General features: G+C 43.9%; 1 protein-coding gene across 2 annotated transcripts in view; it reads left to right on the top strand.

The window, feature by feature from the left end:
• Positions 1 to 12500, top strand: part of ANAPC5 (anaphase promoting complex subunit 5) — a 59316-nt gene that overhangs the window by 36095 nt on the left and 10721 nt on the right. For both annotated transcript variants that reach the window (XM_085878496.1, XM_085878497.1), the window contains exons 11-16: positions 94 to 232; positions 1914 to 1988; positions 9397 to 9518; positions 9642 to 9758; positions 10345 to 10492; positions 10592 to 10742. In XM_085878496.1, coding sequence (XP_085734622.1) covers positions 94 to 232; positions 1914 to 1988; positions 9397 to 9518; positions 9642 to 9758; positions 10345 to 10492; positions 10592 to 10742 — 752 coding nt within the window. The remainder of the gene's footprint in view (positions 1 to 93; positions 233 to 1913; positions 1989 to 9396; positions 9519 to 9641; positions 9759 to 10344; positions 10493 to 10591; positions 10743 to 12500) is intronic.

Below are 12500 nucleotides of genomic sequence, written 5' to 3'. Positions count from 1 at the left end.
GTGCTCTATCCTTTTAAATGCTGAGCATCAAGCAAGGAAGAAGCATGTGCCTGCTGTCAAATACACTGACACATTTTATTTTGTCATCTCCAGTCGCCTGGCAATGCAACAGTGCCAGCTGCTGCTTTTCTTTCCTCCACGGGATGAAGGTTTTGGTGAAAGCAGCGTTGAGCTTGGCACGGAGAGCGTGTGCGTGGCACTGTGCCACCTGGCCGAAATGCATGCAGCGCAGGTAAACACTTTTGAGCAAATGAAGCCTTTCAACCACTTAGTCTCCTCAGCTATGTACTATTGTGTTGTATCCAATGCTACCAAACCCACAAGATGGGAATAATTAGGGCCGGTGAAGAAGTAGTAGTAGTAGTAGTAGTAGTAGTAGGTGTGCAATGTCGTGTACTCTTTGTCGTCATTTTTAAGTTGTGTAAAAATATCTTTGTGCAAAGTGGCTTTTGCTGGTTTACTTTAATTTAAAGAGATTACAAGTCTAAAGACGACGATGGTTCACAAGCGGTATTTGACGATGTAGATTGTTTCAGAAGTCAAGGATGAGACAATGTGATGATGTTTGACCAAGTTATAAAAATGATCAACATGATGTGGTACGAGTGACAGGTTATTAGCTGCAAAATATCGAAAACCCGGTTTCGTTCAACAACTTTAAAATTTTGATCTTTGCATAACCTTTTAAAGGTCACAAAACAATGTGGACAATAAATAAGGAAACAGGATACGTGCTATAGCTTATTGGAGTTAGTTCGTCAAAGAAGGTCGAAAACCCGGTTCGATTCCCACAACTTTGAAAATTTGACCTATGTGAACTTTAAAGGTCAAAGGTCAAGGATTATGAGCTTTGCTGCAAAACTTCCTCTGGAACATTCCAGGAAAAATATAACGTCATATAGGCTATATGGCATTTCACACTCCTCGGATTATCCATACTTTGATGAAATCAGCGTAAAAACAAAGTTGAAGGGGGCACCACGGGCAAGGTGTTCAAGATAGAGCACAATGGTTTCAAGACTTTAGGTGGGGAATGATCTCAAGATTATGCACAAAAATATTGTCTTCCTCGCTCTCAAAGTTTGGGCGGTCGTATGATTTTTATGTCAAAATTCGCTTTTTTCTAAGTTCGTGACCTTGTGACCTTGACCTTGGGACGAAAATGAAAAATCGAGCTCCGTGGGGCTATGCAGGTGTCATTGGGCTAACCAAATACCAAAACTCCTGCCAGATTCGACAAACCCCTCGGAGAAGATGGATTTTTATGTCAAAATTCGCAATTTTCAAAGTTTGTGACCTTGACCTTGGGACGAAAATGAAAAATCGAGCTCCGTGGGGCTATGCAGGTGCCATTGGGCTAACCAAATACCGAAACCCGTCAGATTCGACAAACCCCCTCAGAGAAGATGCAAATTGAAATCGGCTACCCCCTAAAAACACATGTTTTTTGGGCGTGGCTCCGCCCATAATTGGGCGCACCATGCCCATTCTCAGGAAAACACAACTCGATCATGATATAAACCTCCCACCAAAGTTTTATCAGGATCGGATCAAAACCCACGGAGCTATGCTCGGGACAGACAGACAGACAGACAGACAGACAGACAGACAGACACACAACAATAACGAATATAGTGGTCACACATTTTTTTTGTGAAAATATTTTTTTGTGAACCAATAAAATGGAAACTATTGTGATGAAACTATCACTAAATGCAGATTTAATCGATTTGAATAATTGGATAACAAATTAGTTTGTTCTACCTCCATTGCCTCAAACTTTTAATCCTTACAAAAATTTGAATGCCATGTTGCTTTAAAATCAATAGCTTGGAATTGCTTTGCTCAAATATATTTTTTGATTTTGCCTTTTTGTTTTATGCACCATTTCTGGTGACCCTTGGCTTTTGAAGGGAAGATGCATGGCAGCCATGGAAATCCTGGAGTATTGCCGGCAGCGTTTTCCCCCGCACTCCCAATATGCCAAGGTGTGTGGTTATCAACAGATTGGTAATGCTTGGAAAGCTTTTTCATATTTGGCTCTTTTGGAGAACCTCAGGCCAATTGTACTAAAATATGCCAAATGTATGTATGTATGTATGTATGTATGTATGTATATATGGGTGACCCTTGTGTTCTGATCACGCGTTTTTGCTGCAGCATGGATTTAATTCAACAACAACCGTGCTCTGTCATTCTGAGCGAGTTGTTCACTCACAGCGGCCGAAACTGACTGCAAAGCATGCAACAAGTGGCATTGGAGATAATGTTCAAGTGAAGAAGAATTCAAGAAATTTTCATTCATTGGAGGTGAAATTAAAAGTTTAAAATTGCATTGATAGAGGTGAGCGCAGCATTGATATTCAGAGATGGGACTTCATGGTTCTGCAGTGAGAACCATTCGTGACAATCATTATAAAATCCATGAGTGCTCAGACAACAACGAATCGCAGTGTTACCAGAACTGCAAGATCTCGGCCTGATGTTCTTGAGAAAATGGAGAAGATGCTGACTACGTGGATCGAGCATCAGAACCAACATAACATGCCCTTGTCTGGAATGGTAATTCAGGAGAAGGTGAGGAGTTTGTATAGTGATCTAACCAATGATCTAGTGCCTTTTGTTGCCAGTCATGGGCGGTTTGAGCACTTCATGACTCACCATGCATTCCACAATCTCAAGTTGAACGGCGAAGCTGCTGCCGCAGATCATGCTGCTGCCGAAAAATTTCCAGCTGTCTTCAAATCAGTGATTGCAGATGGAGGTTGCACACCAAGTCAGGTATTTAACCTCTGAAACTGGACTTTATTGGGAATGTATACCCAGCCGCACTTTCATCTCCATCAACTTTGGCCTGAGGCAGTGATTGAGTTCAGAGGTTTGACTGAGGCTGAAGTCAGTGAAGCAAGGCAACACATTGTGGACATAGCAAGTGGGATTTGAGGAAGTCAATGAAGATGATGTTGAGGATTTGCTTCTCTCACACAGGGGAGAGTTGAGCAATGAAGATCTTCTGGATCTGAAGGAAGAGCGCATTAGAGCCTTCTACATTTGTGGCCCTATGCTTCGCGTATTCCTTTTGTTTGTGTTTTTTGTTTTTTCGCATTCGTATGCATGTTTTTTTTCACTGGCGTATTTGAAGTTTTTTTCATGCGATTTTTGATTTTCCCTTATGAATCACGAACCTATCCCACTTTTTTTCCATTGAAGCAATGCCCCCATTATTCGCCATTCACAGAATTTTCCAGGGACAAATCCCCTACAAATAGTAGGGTCTGACAGGAAATATGTATAAATGAACAGGCAAACAAACATATTGTTATGGTTATGGGGGTAGATGGAGGAATTTCGTAGGAAAGTTGGGATAGTATAGAGTTGCTTGGTCTGTGGACGTGAAGGAGACATCTCGATGTAAACCAAGTAGGGAGACTGTGAGCTTCAGTGTTATTTGTGACCACATAGGGGATGGTGCTGTGTTAATTCGATGGGGATTACGACCAATTTTCCCCAGTATGTGATTGCCCCCTGTGACCTATTCCTCCGTTTTTGCATTTACAAGCCAGTCATGAAGCAAGCAAGCAAAATGTGCCGAGCAGGCAGAAGCCCCACATTTTTGGTTTTTGTGCCAGCAATCCATGCCCAGATGTGGAAGAAGGGTGAAGTTTGCAGTTGTAGTTGTGAGAGGAACGTGGCTGGGACGGAGGATCTTCCTTTGCTCTCCTCTCGGCACGACGAAATGGCTGCGTGATTCTCGTGTCGTGCTGTGAATTGGCTCACGTACGAAGCAAGACGCTGGCCATCGACTCTTGGCTGGTCGTGAGAAATGGACCTCGAAGCCTCTTGTATGTCACTGAATGGAGCGGCGTCATTCTACAGAGAGCGCATCGGCAAGCGCGATTGACGACGAAGCTGCACGGCGGTCTCTGAGCCTTGGCGTTGAATACCACTTCACGAATTGCCTTACATGCGTTTCCTGCCCAGAGAGTGGCTTCGCGCTATTTTGGATGCGTCTATCCGTGCAGAACGAAGCGCCTCAATTCCAAAGTTCCATAAGGACCATCTCTGGACCAAGTTAGTGGACCATCTCTGGACCATAAAGGGAGGATTTGCTTTTCTTTTATTTCATTTCCTCCTTGTCTGTATCGAAGTCTGTGTGGAGGCACCTCGACTTCAGGCTTAATTTACTTCACGTTATTATTACATTTTGAATTACCCTTGTAAATATTTGTATTTTCATTTAATCTCCCCGTTAATTTTAAGTTGCTGTGTCCGTGTATTTGTCATAGGGTTCAAGTATAAATCCCTTTTGCTGTGCATCCAGCTGTGCACCGTGCCCTGCTCCTCTCGGGTGTGACATAATCTCTGAGGATGACGTGTCCACCTAAGGAAAACCGCTTGGCGATCTGAGCTGGTTGGTGTTAACCACCCATCCACCACAATTGGGCGTGGGGATTTCATTTAACTGCCAGACCTGTGACAATATGTATATGTGAGAAAATGACACGCCCAGACCAGGAATCAAACCCAGGTCCTCTGGTGAACCGTACCAGTGCTGAGCTATCTGTGCGACCCACAGGCGAAGCACACAATTTTTCAACATGTGGATGAAGGTTTTTTTATTTTCTTTTATTTTTTTTCTCTTCGAAATGAGCTTTTTTGCATTCATAAGTGAAGACATCAATCCAAACACTTATCGTTGAAGCAGGTTACATTGCAGGAATACCTTCTGGTTTTCCGGTTCAATCTTCCGGTACTGGTTTTTGGGGCGACGGTTGGTTCTCTCGGGGGGGGGGGGCGGGGGTCTCTTCCGACTTTCTCAAAGATAAGTTTCCGGTCGTCGTTTGTCGCGTTTTGACTTTTTTTTTGTTGTTGCCTCCATGTTTACTGTGTGTTCCTAGTTCGGTTTTGTTTCAAAATTTGTGCTATTTGGTGCGTTTTTGTCGATCTTGTCAAATCGGGTTTCCCTGAGGCATACCCGTCTTCCTGTCTATGTGCACGAACGATGGTGTTTATTTGTATTTATTTGTAGTTCTTATTTTCTCCACTTTTCCCACTGCCCTTCTTCTGTCCCTCCCAACTGTACCCTGTTTCTTGACTTAAATATTTTTTTTTTAAATGCAATACCCCCCCCCCCCTTTTCCTCCTAACCTTTCTCCCCAACGTAACCACGTGATTTCCTGTTGCGACTCTTCTTCCTCTTTCTTCTGCCAACCTACCATCTTCCTTCTACTTTAGCTGACACACATTCACCATATACCTTCACAATTTTTTTCTTCAACCTTTCCTTTACCTCGTCTGACCTAATCTTGAAAAATCTATCAAAAAAAAACAATTTTGTCTTTGTCTTTTCACTTCTAACCTTACGCCTCCCGTAACCACGTGTTTCTCTACCCCCTCTTCCTCTTCCTGTTACCTTTGTCAACCTACCAGCTTCCTTCTGCATTTGCCAATCCAAATTAACCAAAAACTTGCTCTCTCTCTCTCTCACCTAAAATGCACAGATTTATCCCCTCTCGTCTTCAGTTGTTCGACTCTTCCTCCCGCCCATGGTACACTGAAGCTTGTGGCGAGGCAGTTGTCCTGAAACAACTTGCCTTCGCCTCGTGGAAGGCAAATCCAACTGAAGACAATCTCAGTTCTTTCCACAAAGCTCAGAACAAGTATGTGTGTCTACCCTCAGGAGAGCCAGAAAACAACATCTTTCTAATTTAAAGTCTGAACTCTCAAACCTGTCTCTCTCCTACAAATCCTGGTGGCACCTAGTTAAATCAGCTTCTGGTGTATGTTCCCCCTCCATCCCCTCCCTAACCTCAAATGGCCTCACACCTGACAATGCATGTGCAAAGGCTGAATGCCTAAACTCCGTGTTTACTTCTAAATCTTGTGTCCCAAAGCCATCACTTTCTGGACCCACCTTACCCAGTCGCACCCAGCTGTTCCTGGACTCTGTGTCCTTTTCTCCTGACAAGGTGGAGAGCTTTCTGTCAAACTTCGACTCAGATTCTGCAACCGGTCCAGACGTCATCAGCCCACGTGTCCTAAAATCCTGCTCTGCTGCTCTTGCTCACCCTCTCCCTGTTATATTCACCCCCTTATTTACTCAAGGTCATCTGCCATCTGCTTGCAAATCAGCAAACATTACTGCCCTGCATAAAAGGTGCAAAAACAGATCCCTGCAACTACAGACCAATCAGCCTTCTCCCAATCAGCAAGCTTATGGAATCCATCATTGCTTAAGACATTAAATCCTTCTTCTTCTCCAATGGTTTGATTTCCGATCATCAATTTGGTTTCAGACCAGGTCACTCTACACTGGATATGCTGCTTCTGCTCTCTGATCAATGGATGGAGATCCTCAATGCCGGACATGAAATCAGAGCCATATCCCTGGACATATCGTGTGCTTTTGACACGGTCTGACACCCTGCCCTGCTCACCAAACTCTCTTCCTATGGTATACAAGGCCATCTCCACTCGTGGCTCACAGACTTCCTCTCCTGTCACAGCCAACTTGTGGCCCTAAATGGAGTTCTCTCATCCACTATTCCTGTCCAGGCTGGAGTTCCTAAAGGCAGCGTTCTGGGCCCTGTTCTTTTTCTGTTTTTCATCAACGATGTCTCCGACTCTCTGGAAAATCCTCTTTATCTCTTTGCCGATGACTCCACCCTCTGTCATACCATCTGTCATCCCTCAGATCAGCAAGCATCAGCCTCTTCACTAACTGCAGATTTGGATAAAATAATAAGCTGGTCCAACACGTGGAACATGTCTTTCAATCCTGACAAATCTCATGATGTCTCTTCAAAAGGACCATCTGGAACCCCCCCCCCCCACCCCCACATCTACTTTCTCAACAATCCTCTTGAAGAAATCCTTTCATTCAAGCTTCTGGGTCTCACTATCTGCCATGATCTTTCCTGGGAAAGCCACATTTCCAACCTTGACTCCAAAGCCAGTCGTCGACTAGGCATCCTCCGTCGTGCAAAGGCCTTCCTCGGCCCACCTGAGCTCCTGACCACATACAACGCTTTCGTCCACAGCCTGATAGAGCATTGCTCTCCTCTCTGGGCTGGTGCTCCTGCCTCTCACCTTTCTCAGCTTCACGCTGTGGAAACCAAGGCATTTACGATCATTGGTATCTCCCACGATGAGGTCGAGTATTTGGGTCTCTAATTCTCTCACTGCAGGCAGGTCGGTGGTCTTTGTCTTCTGCCATCTCTCTCCGGTCTTGCCTCCTCCTCCCCCCCCGCTCTATCTGCGATATGTCCTTCCCATAATTCTGCAGGGCATTTAAGGTTCTCCAGCAACCCCCTCTGTTAAAACTACCAAAATCAAGAATCACTGCTCACCTTCACCTCTTTCATTTCTCTCTTTTTTTTTTTTCCCTCCCACCTTTGGAACAAACTCCTACACTCTGCAATTCTACTCTTCCCTCCAAGTCTTCAAAACAGCTTTTCACCACCACCTCTTGTCTTCCCACATCCAAAACCACAATCTTTTCTACCCCTGATAATCTACCCCAAAACCACCTCTTTCAAATTCCCTGCCTTCCTTCCTGAAAGTCCCTGCAGTGTCCATCTTGTTTATCCTGTGTACCCCACCCCATCCCTCTCCCTTCCACAGATCGCTTCATGTCTCTGTTCCCCACTGTTTTGTCATTCCCTCTCCCACCCCTCTTATGTCCTGCTCCCCTTGTTGTACATTCTGTGTGTTAGCTCTCATACGAGCTTCGACCTGCAAAAACATGCACAAATATAAATTCACTGGTTGTAAAAGCATGCAGCGCCTTCGGTTGGTACTCTGTGGAAGCACCTTTTGCAGCAATGACTGCGCTGAGTTTTTATGGGTGGGTCAGTCCCAGCTTTGCACAGCGAGATGGTGAAATCTTTGCCTATTTTTCTCATGAAAATTGCTCTCGTTCTGCCAAGTTTGGGGATCGCCGATGGACTGCAATCTTGAAGTCTCACCATAAATGTTCAAGTCAGGACTTTGGACAACTCAAGAACATTTATTTCTTTATTTTTTTTTATTCAGCCACTCTTGTGTGGCTTTAGCTTTGTGCTTTGGATCATTGTGCTGCTGAAATGTGAATCTCCTACCCAATCATATTCATGGCTGACTCAAAGAGGCTTTCATCAAGGATTCTCCTGTACTTTGCACCATCCATTGTCCCTTCTGTGCTGACAAGTTTACCAGTCCCTGCTCATGAAAAGCAGCTCCATAACATGATGCTGCCACCACCATGATTTACAGGAGGGATGGTGTTGACTGGGTGATGTTCAGTGTTAGGCCTGCACCAGATGTAACGCTTTGAATTGACCAAAAAATTTAGAGCAAAAAGTTCAATTTTTGTCTCGTCTGACCACAAAACGTTTCTCCACATGCCTGCAGTATCATTAAGATGGTTTTTCGGAAACTCCATACGAGCTTTTAGATGAGTCTCTTTTTTCAGTAATTTCTTCTTTCTTTCCACCTGTCGATAGAGGCCAGCTTAGTGAAGGGAGTGAGATATTGTTAATTGATGAACACTGACCCACATCTCGGACATAGAGCCTTGCAGATCTTTCAGTCACTGTTGAATTTTCAGTGACATCCCGAACCAGATTCCTGCTTGCCCAGCTGCTGAGTTTGGATGGGCGACCTACTCTGGGTACAGTCTGGATGGTATGATATGTCTTCAACTTCTTAATGATGGATTTCACCAAACTCAAAGGGATGATCAGTGACTGTAATTTTCTTTTTAACCCTCTCCTGAACGGTGCTTCTCCACCACTTTGACTTATTTGGGAAGCTTGTTGGTTGACCAAGTGAGTTGTGCTCTGAAACTCCTTAGATAAGTGGGGAGCTAAATTTTAAAGTTAAACCACTGGTTACGTTCAAGTGAAACCGACTGCAGTTATTTTGTAACCTTTTAAACAAATAATTTGGTCGTGAAGTGATTTAGGATTAATTAGGCAAACTGTTGGAATACTTATGCAACTGAGAATCATCTGATTTTCTCTGTTAATCTGACTTATTCACATTTTTTTTTCTGCATTTTTTTGCTTTTTCACTTTGGAGTAGTTTGTGGAAACTCCATATATTAAGTTTGATTTGAAAGCATCCTGAAATAGCTCAGGTGGCATAAGAATGTGTACTTTGGAGGGGTTGAATACTTTTAAAGGCCACTGTACTTTAAATTCCCTTCAGATGAAGTTTGCACAATCCAGTTGGTTCACCTGAATAAGTGCACATGTTGCAGTGACACATCACAGGGTTAATTTTTTTGTGTCATTCTTTTTTCATTTGACGCTTATTATCCAATCGATGTTGTGGAAATGGTTTTTAAAATTGAGCTTGCCATCTTGTCCGAGCACGTACTCCATTCATTCTTCTTGCATGTATCTATCTCGGAAGCTGTGGATGAGAAGCAGATTGAAAATTCTTATGACGAAGGCACTGGCAGAAGACAAACCACATGAGGCAGAGCCATTGGTTACTCGAATGTGCGCGTTGGACACTGCTGAGGGGATGTACAGGTAAAAATATGCAAGGCTGCCGGCCTGGTCTTTTTATTCTGTGAAACTGCATGGTTTCCTGTGTATGGTGTAATTTGTTGCTCATAATAACTTGCTTTAACTTTGTCAATTGCTGCACTGCAGGAAAGGCCTTGTGCTGAAAGCTCTTGGTCAAAGCCAGGAGGCCGCTGCCATTTTCCACCAAAACATTGCGGCATGTGAGCGAGCTCAGCCTGGATTTGGGCCTGAAATCCACATCAAGTGAGGAATGTAGAGAGAGTTCTTTCACATTTTGCTTTGCAATGATTGCTGAACTGTATCATTTTGTGTATACCATGGATGTTTTGCTTTCAAAGGTCATAGACAATGATACTGCATTTGGTGGTAATTTAAGCTTTCTGCTGAAATTTGTTTTAAACAGTATGTAAGGTTAAATTTTTGAATATCAATAAGCATTGATATTTAATAAAACATGCTTTGAAAACACTTGGTTTGGTTTCCAATATATGAAACGGACTGCAATGGTAACCATAATTTAACCACTATCATTCTCAGCCAGTATTGCAAGAGTAATGGAATTATATATTTGTTAAATTACCTTGTATAATAGCATCTGTTATTTTGTGCCTTAAAAATGACAATTTGCTTTGAGGTGGGGGGAGGGGGGGGACTTTTGAATTGACAATTAAATAACTTGACAAACAATTTGTATAATATCAACCTGAAAACCCAAACCCCACACCCTTATTTTGTGTGTCGATGTATTATGCAGATGGCCCTTAGGTGTTATATATTTGAGCACAGATGGTTTTGTGGTTTTCATTTTTTATTATTCTCCCACCCTCAGGTCCCAGTTGGCCCTTGCAGAGCTGCAGGTACAAGCAGGTTCGTCATGCCAAGCTATCCCATTGTTTATGGCTGGCTTGTCACGTGCTCGAGCGGGACACTTTCAGAACCTTGCACTGCGTGCTTTGGTTGGCCTTGCACATGCACAGGTATAAAGGAACTTGTGCAAATTTTGAGCCAAAGGGGTAAAATCTGACCCATTGTGGTTTGCTTGAACTGGTTTTTATACCCCTTCAACTACCACTCAGCTGCTGTTGGGGTTGCCTGAGGAGTGTGGACGGTTGCTTGCAGCCATTGCGGACCCCATACTCGCGCACGGCTCCGCCTGGCAATGCGGTCGCTTGCTGCTGCTGATAGCACAAGGACAGCTCGCGGCGCATACCCAGGACAGGACGCAAGGTATGACAGAAAAGCGAAACGTGTTAGGTCTCTGCCTGATGTTTGCAGTTTGGTTAACGAGCAAAGTCGAGGTTGCTGCATTGCTTTTTGGTAATACAGGTAAAAAGACCTGTACATCATTTGGTATCTTATTTAAATAAAAGGATGGTACTGTCTAGTTTTGTGTCTAATCTTTCACCACTTCACGTATCATTACCAAACTTTGCCGACAGAATAGTCTTCCAGCCGATTTACCTTACCCATCTTCCCGTTCTTGGTTCTCTGAATCCTGTGGTGAGGCAGTTACTTTAAAACAACTTGCATTCGCCTCCTGGTTGGCAAATCTGACAAGGCAACCTCAGATCTTTCCAAAAAGCCTGCAGCAAGTGTGTGTCTACTCTCAGGAGAGCCAGAAAACATCATCGGTCCAATCTCAAGAATGAGCTTTCAAACGTGTTTCCCTTCTCTAAAACCTGGTGGTGCCTTGTCAAGTCAGTCTCTGGAGTATGCTCCCCTTCTATCCCTTCCCTTACTTCAAATGGCTTCACTGCCGACTCCAATCATGAGAAGGCCGAATGCATCAATTCTGTGTTTGCTTCAAAATCTTATCACTAAACCCCCTCTCTCTCGACTGTTCCTTCCCAGTTGTATTTTACTGCTCCTGAATTCTATTTTTTTTTTGCACCTGAAAAGGTGGAAAAGTTTCTGGCAACCTTCGTCTCTGACTCTGCAACTGGACCAGACAGCATTAGCTCAAAAACTTTCTCCGCTCTTCCTCTCTGACCTTGTCACATTGCCATTTACCAAAGGTAAATCCATCTGCTTTGATATCAGCCAACATCACAGCATGATGTACAAAAAGGTGTGAAAATGGACACTTTAATTACAGACCAATCAGCGAGGTCATGGAATCCATAGTGGCAGTTGACATAAAATCATTCCTTTTCTCCAACAGCCTCATCTCAGATCATCAATTTGGATTCACACCTGGTCAATCTACCTTGGACATGCTGCTTCTATTCTCCCAACAATGGTGGAGACCCTCAATATCAGACATGAGATTAAGCCTGTCTCTCTGGACATATCTTGAGATTCTGATACAGTCTGGCATCCTGCCTTGCTCTCTAAACTGTCTACCTATGGAATCCAAGGCCAACTCCACTCTTGGATTTGCTGAATTCCTCCACTCTCATAGCCAACGTGTGGCTCTCAACCGAGTCCTTTCATGTCCTCTCCCCTGTCAAGGCTGGAGTCCCCCCAAGGCAGTGTTCTCGGCCCAATCTTTTCCTAATCTTCATCAATGAGCTCTCTGTAAAATCCTTTTTTCTCTATTTATGGTCTGCTCTCTACCGTGACATATCTCGTCCTTCAGAAAGGCAGCAGCCACCTTCCCTCTCCTCAGACCATGACAAAATTCAAGCTGGTCTTGCACTTGGAAGATGTCTTTCAATCCTGAGACTCTCTATCTCTATCTCTATATCTATATATCTATCTCTCTCTCTCTCTCTCTCTCTCTCTCTCTCTCTCTCTCTCTCTCTCTCCAGTCTCTCTCTCTCCAGTCTCTCTCTCTCTCTCTCTCTCTCTCTCTCTCTCTCTCTCTCTCTCTCTCTCTCTCTCTCTCTCTCTCTCTCTCTCTCTCTCTCTCTCTCTCTCTCTCTCTCTCTCTCTCTCTCTCTCTCTCTCTCTCTCTCTCTCTCTCTCTCTCTCTCTCTCTCTCTCTCTCTCTCTCTCTCTCTCTCTCTCTCTCTCTCTCTCTCTCTCTCTCTCTCTCTCTCTCTC

The sequence above is a fragment of the Eptatretus burgeri genome, chromosome 4 (assembly GCF_056783735.1).
Source record: "Eptatretus burgeri isolate ZD-2024b chromosome 4, Ebu_testis_v1, whole genome shotgun sequence".
Classification (NCBI taxonomy): Eukaryota; Metazoa; Chordata; class Myxini; order Myxiniformes; family Myxinidae; genus Eptatretus; species Eptatretus burgeri.
Note: the sequence above shows the minus strand (reverse complement) of the source record. Positions and strands in the feature narration are given on the sequence as shown.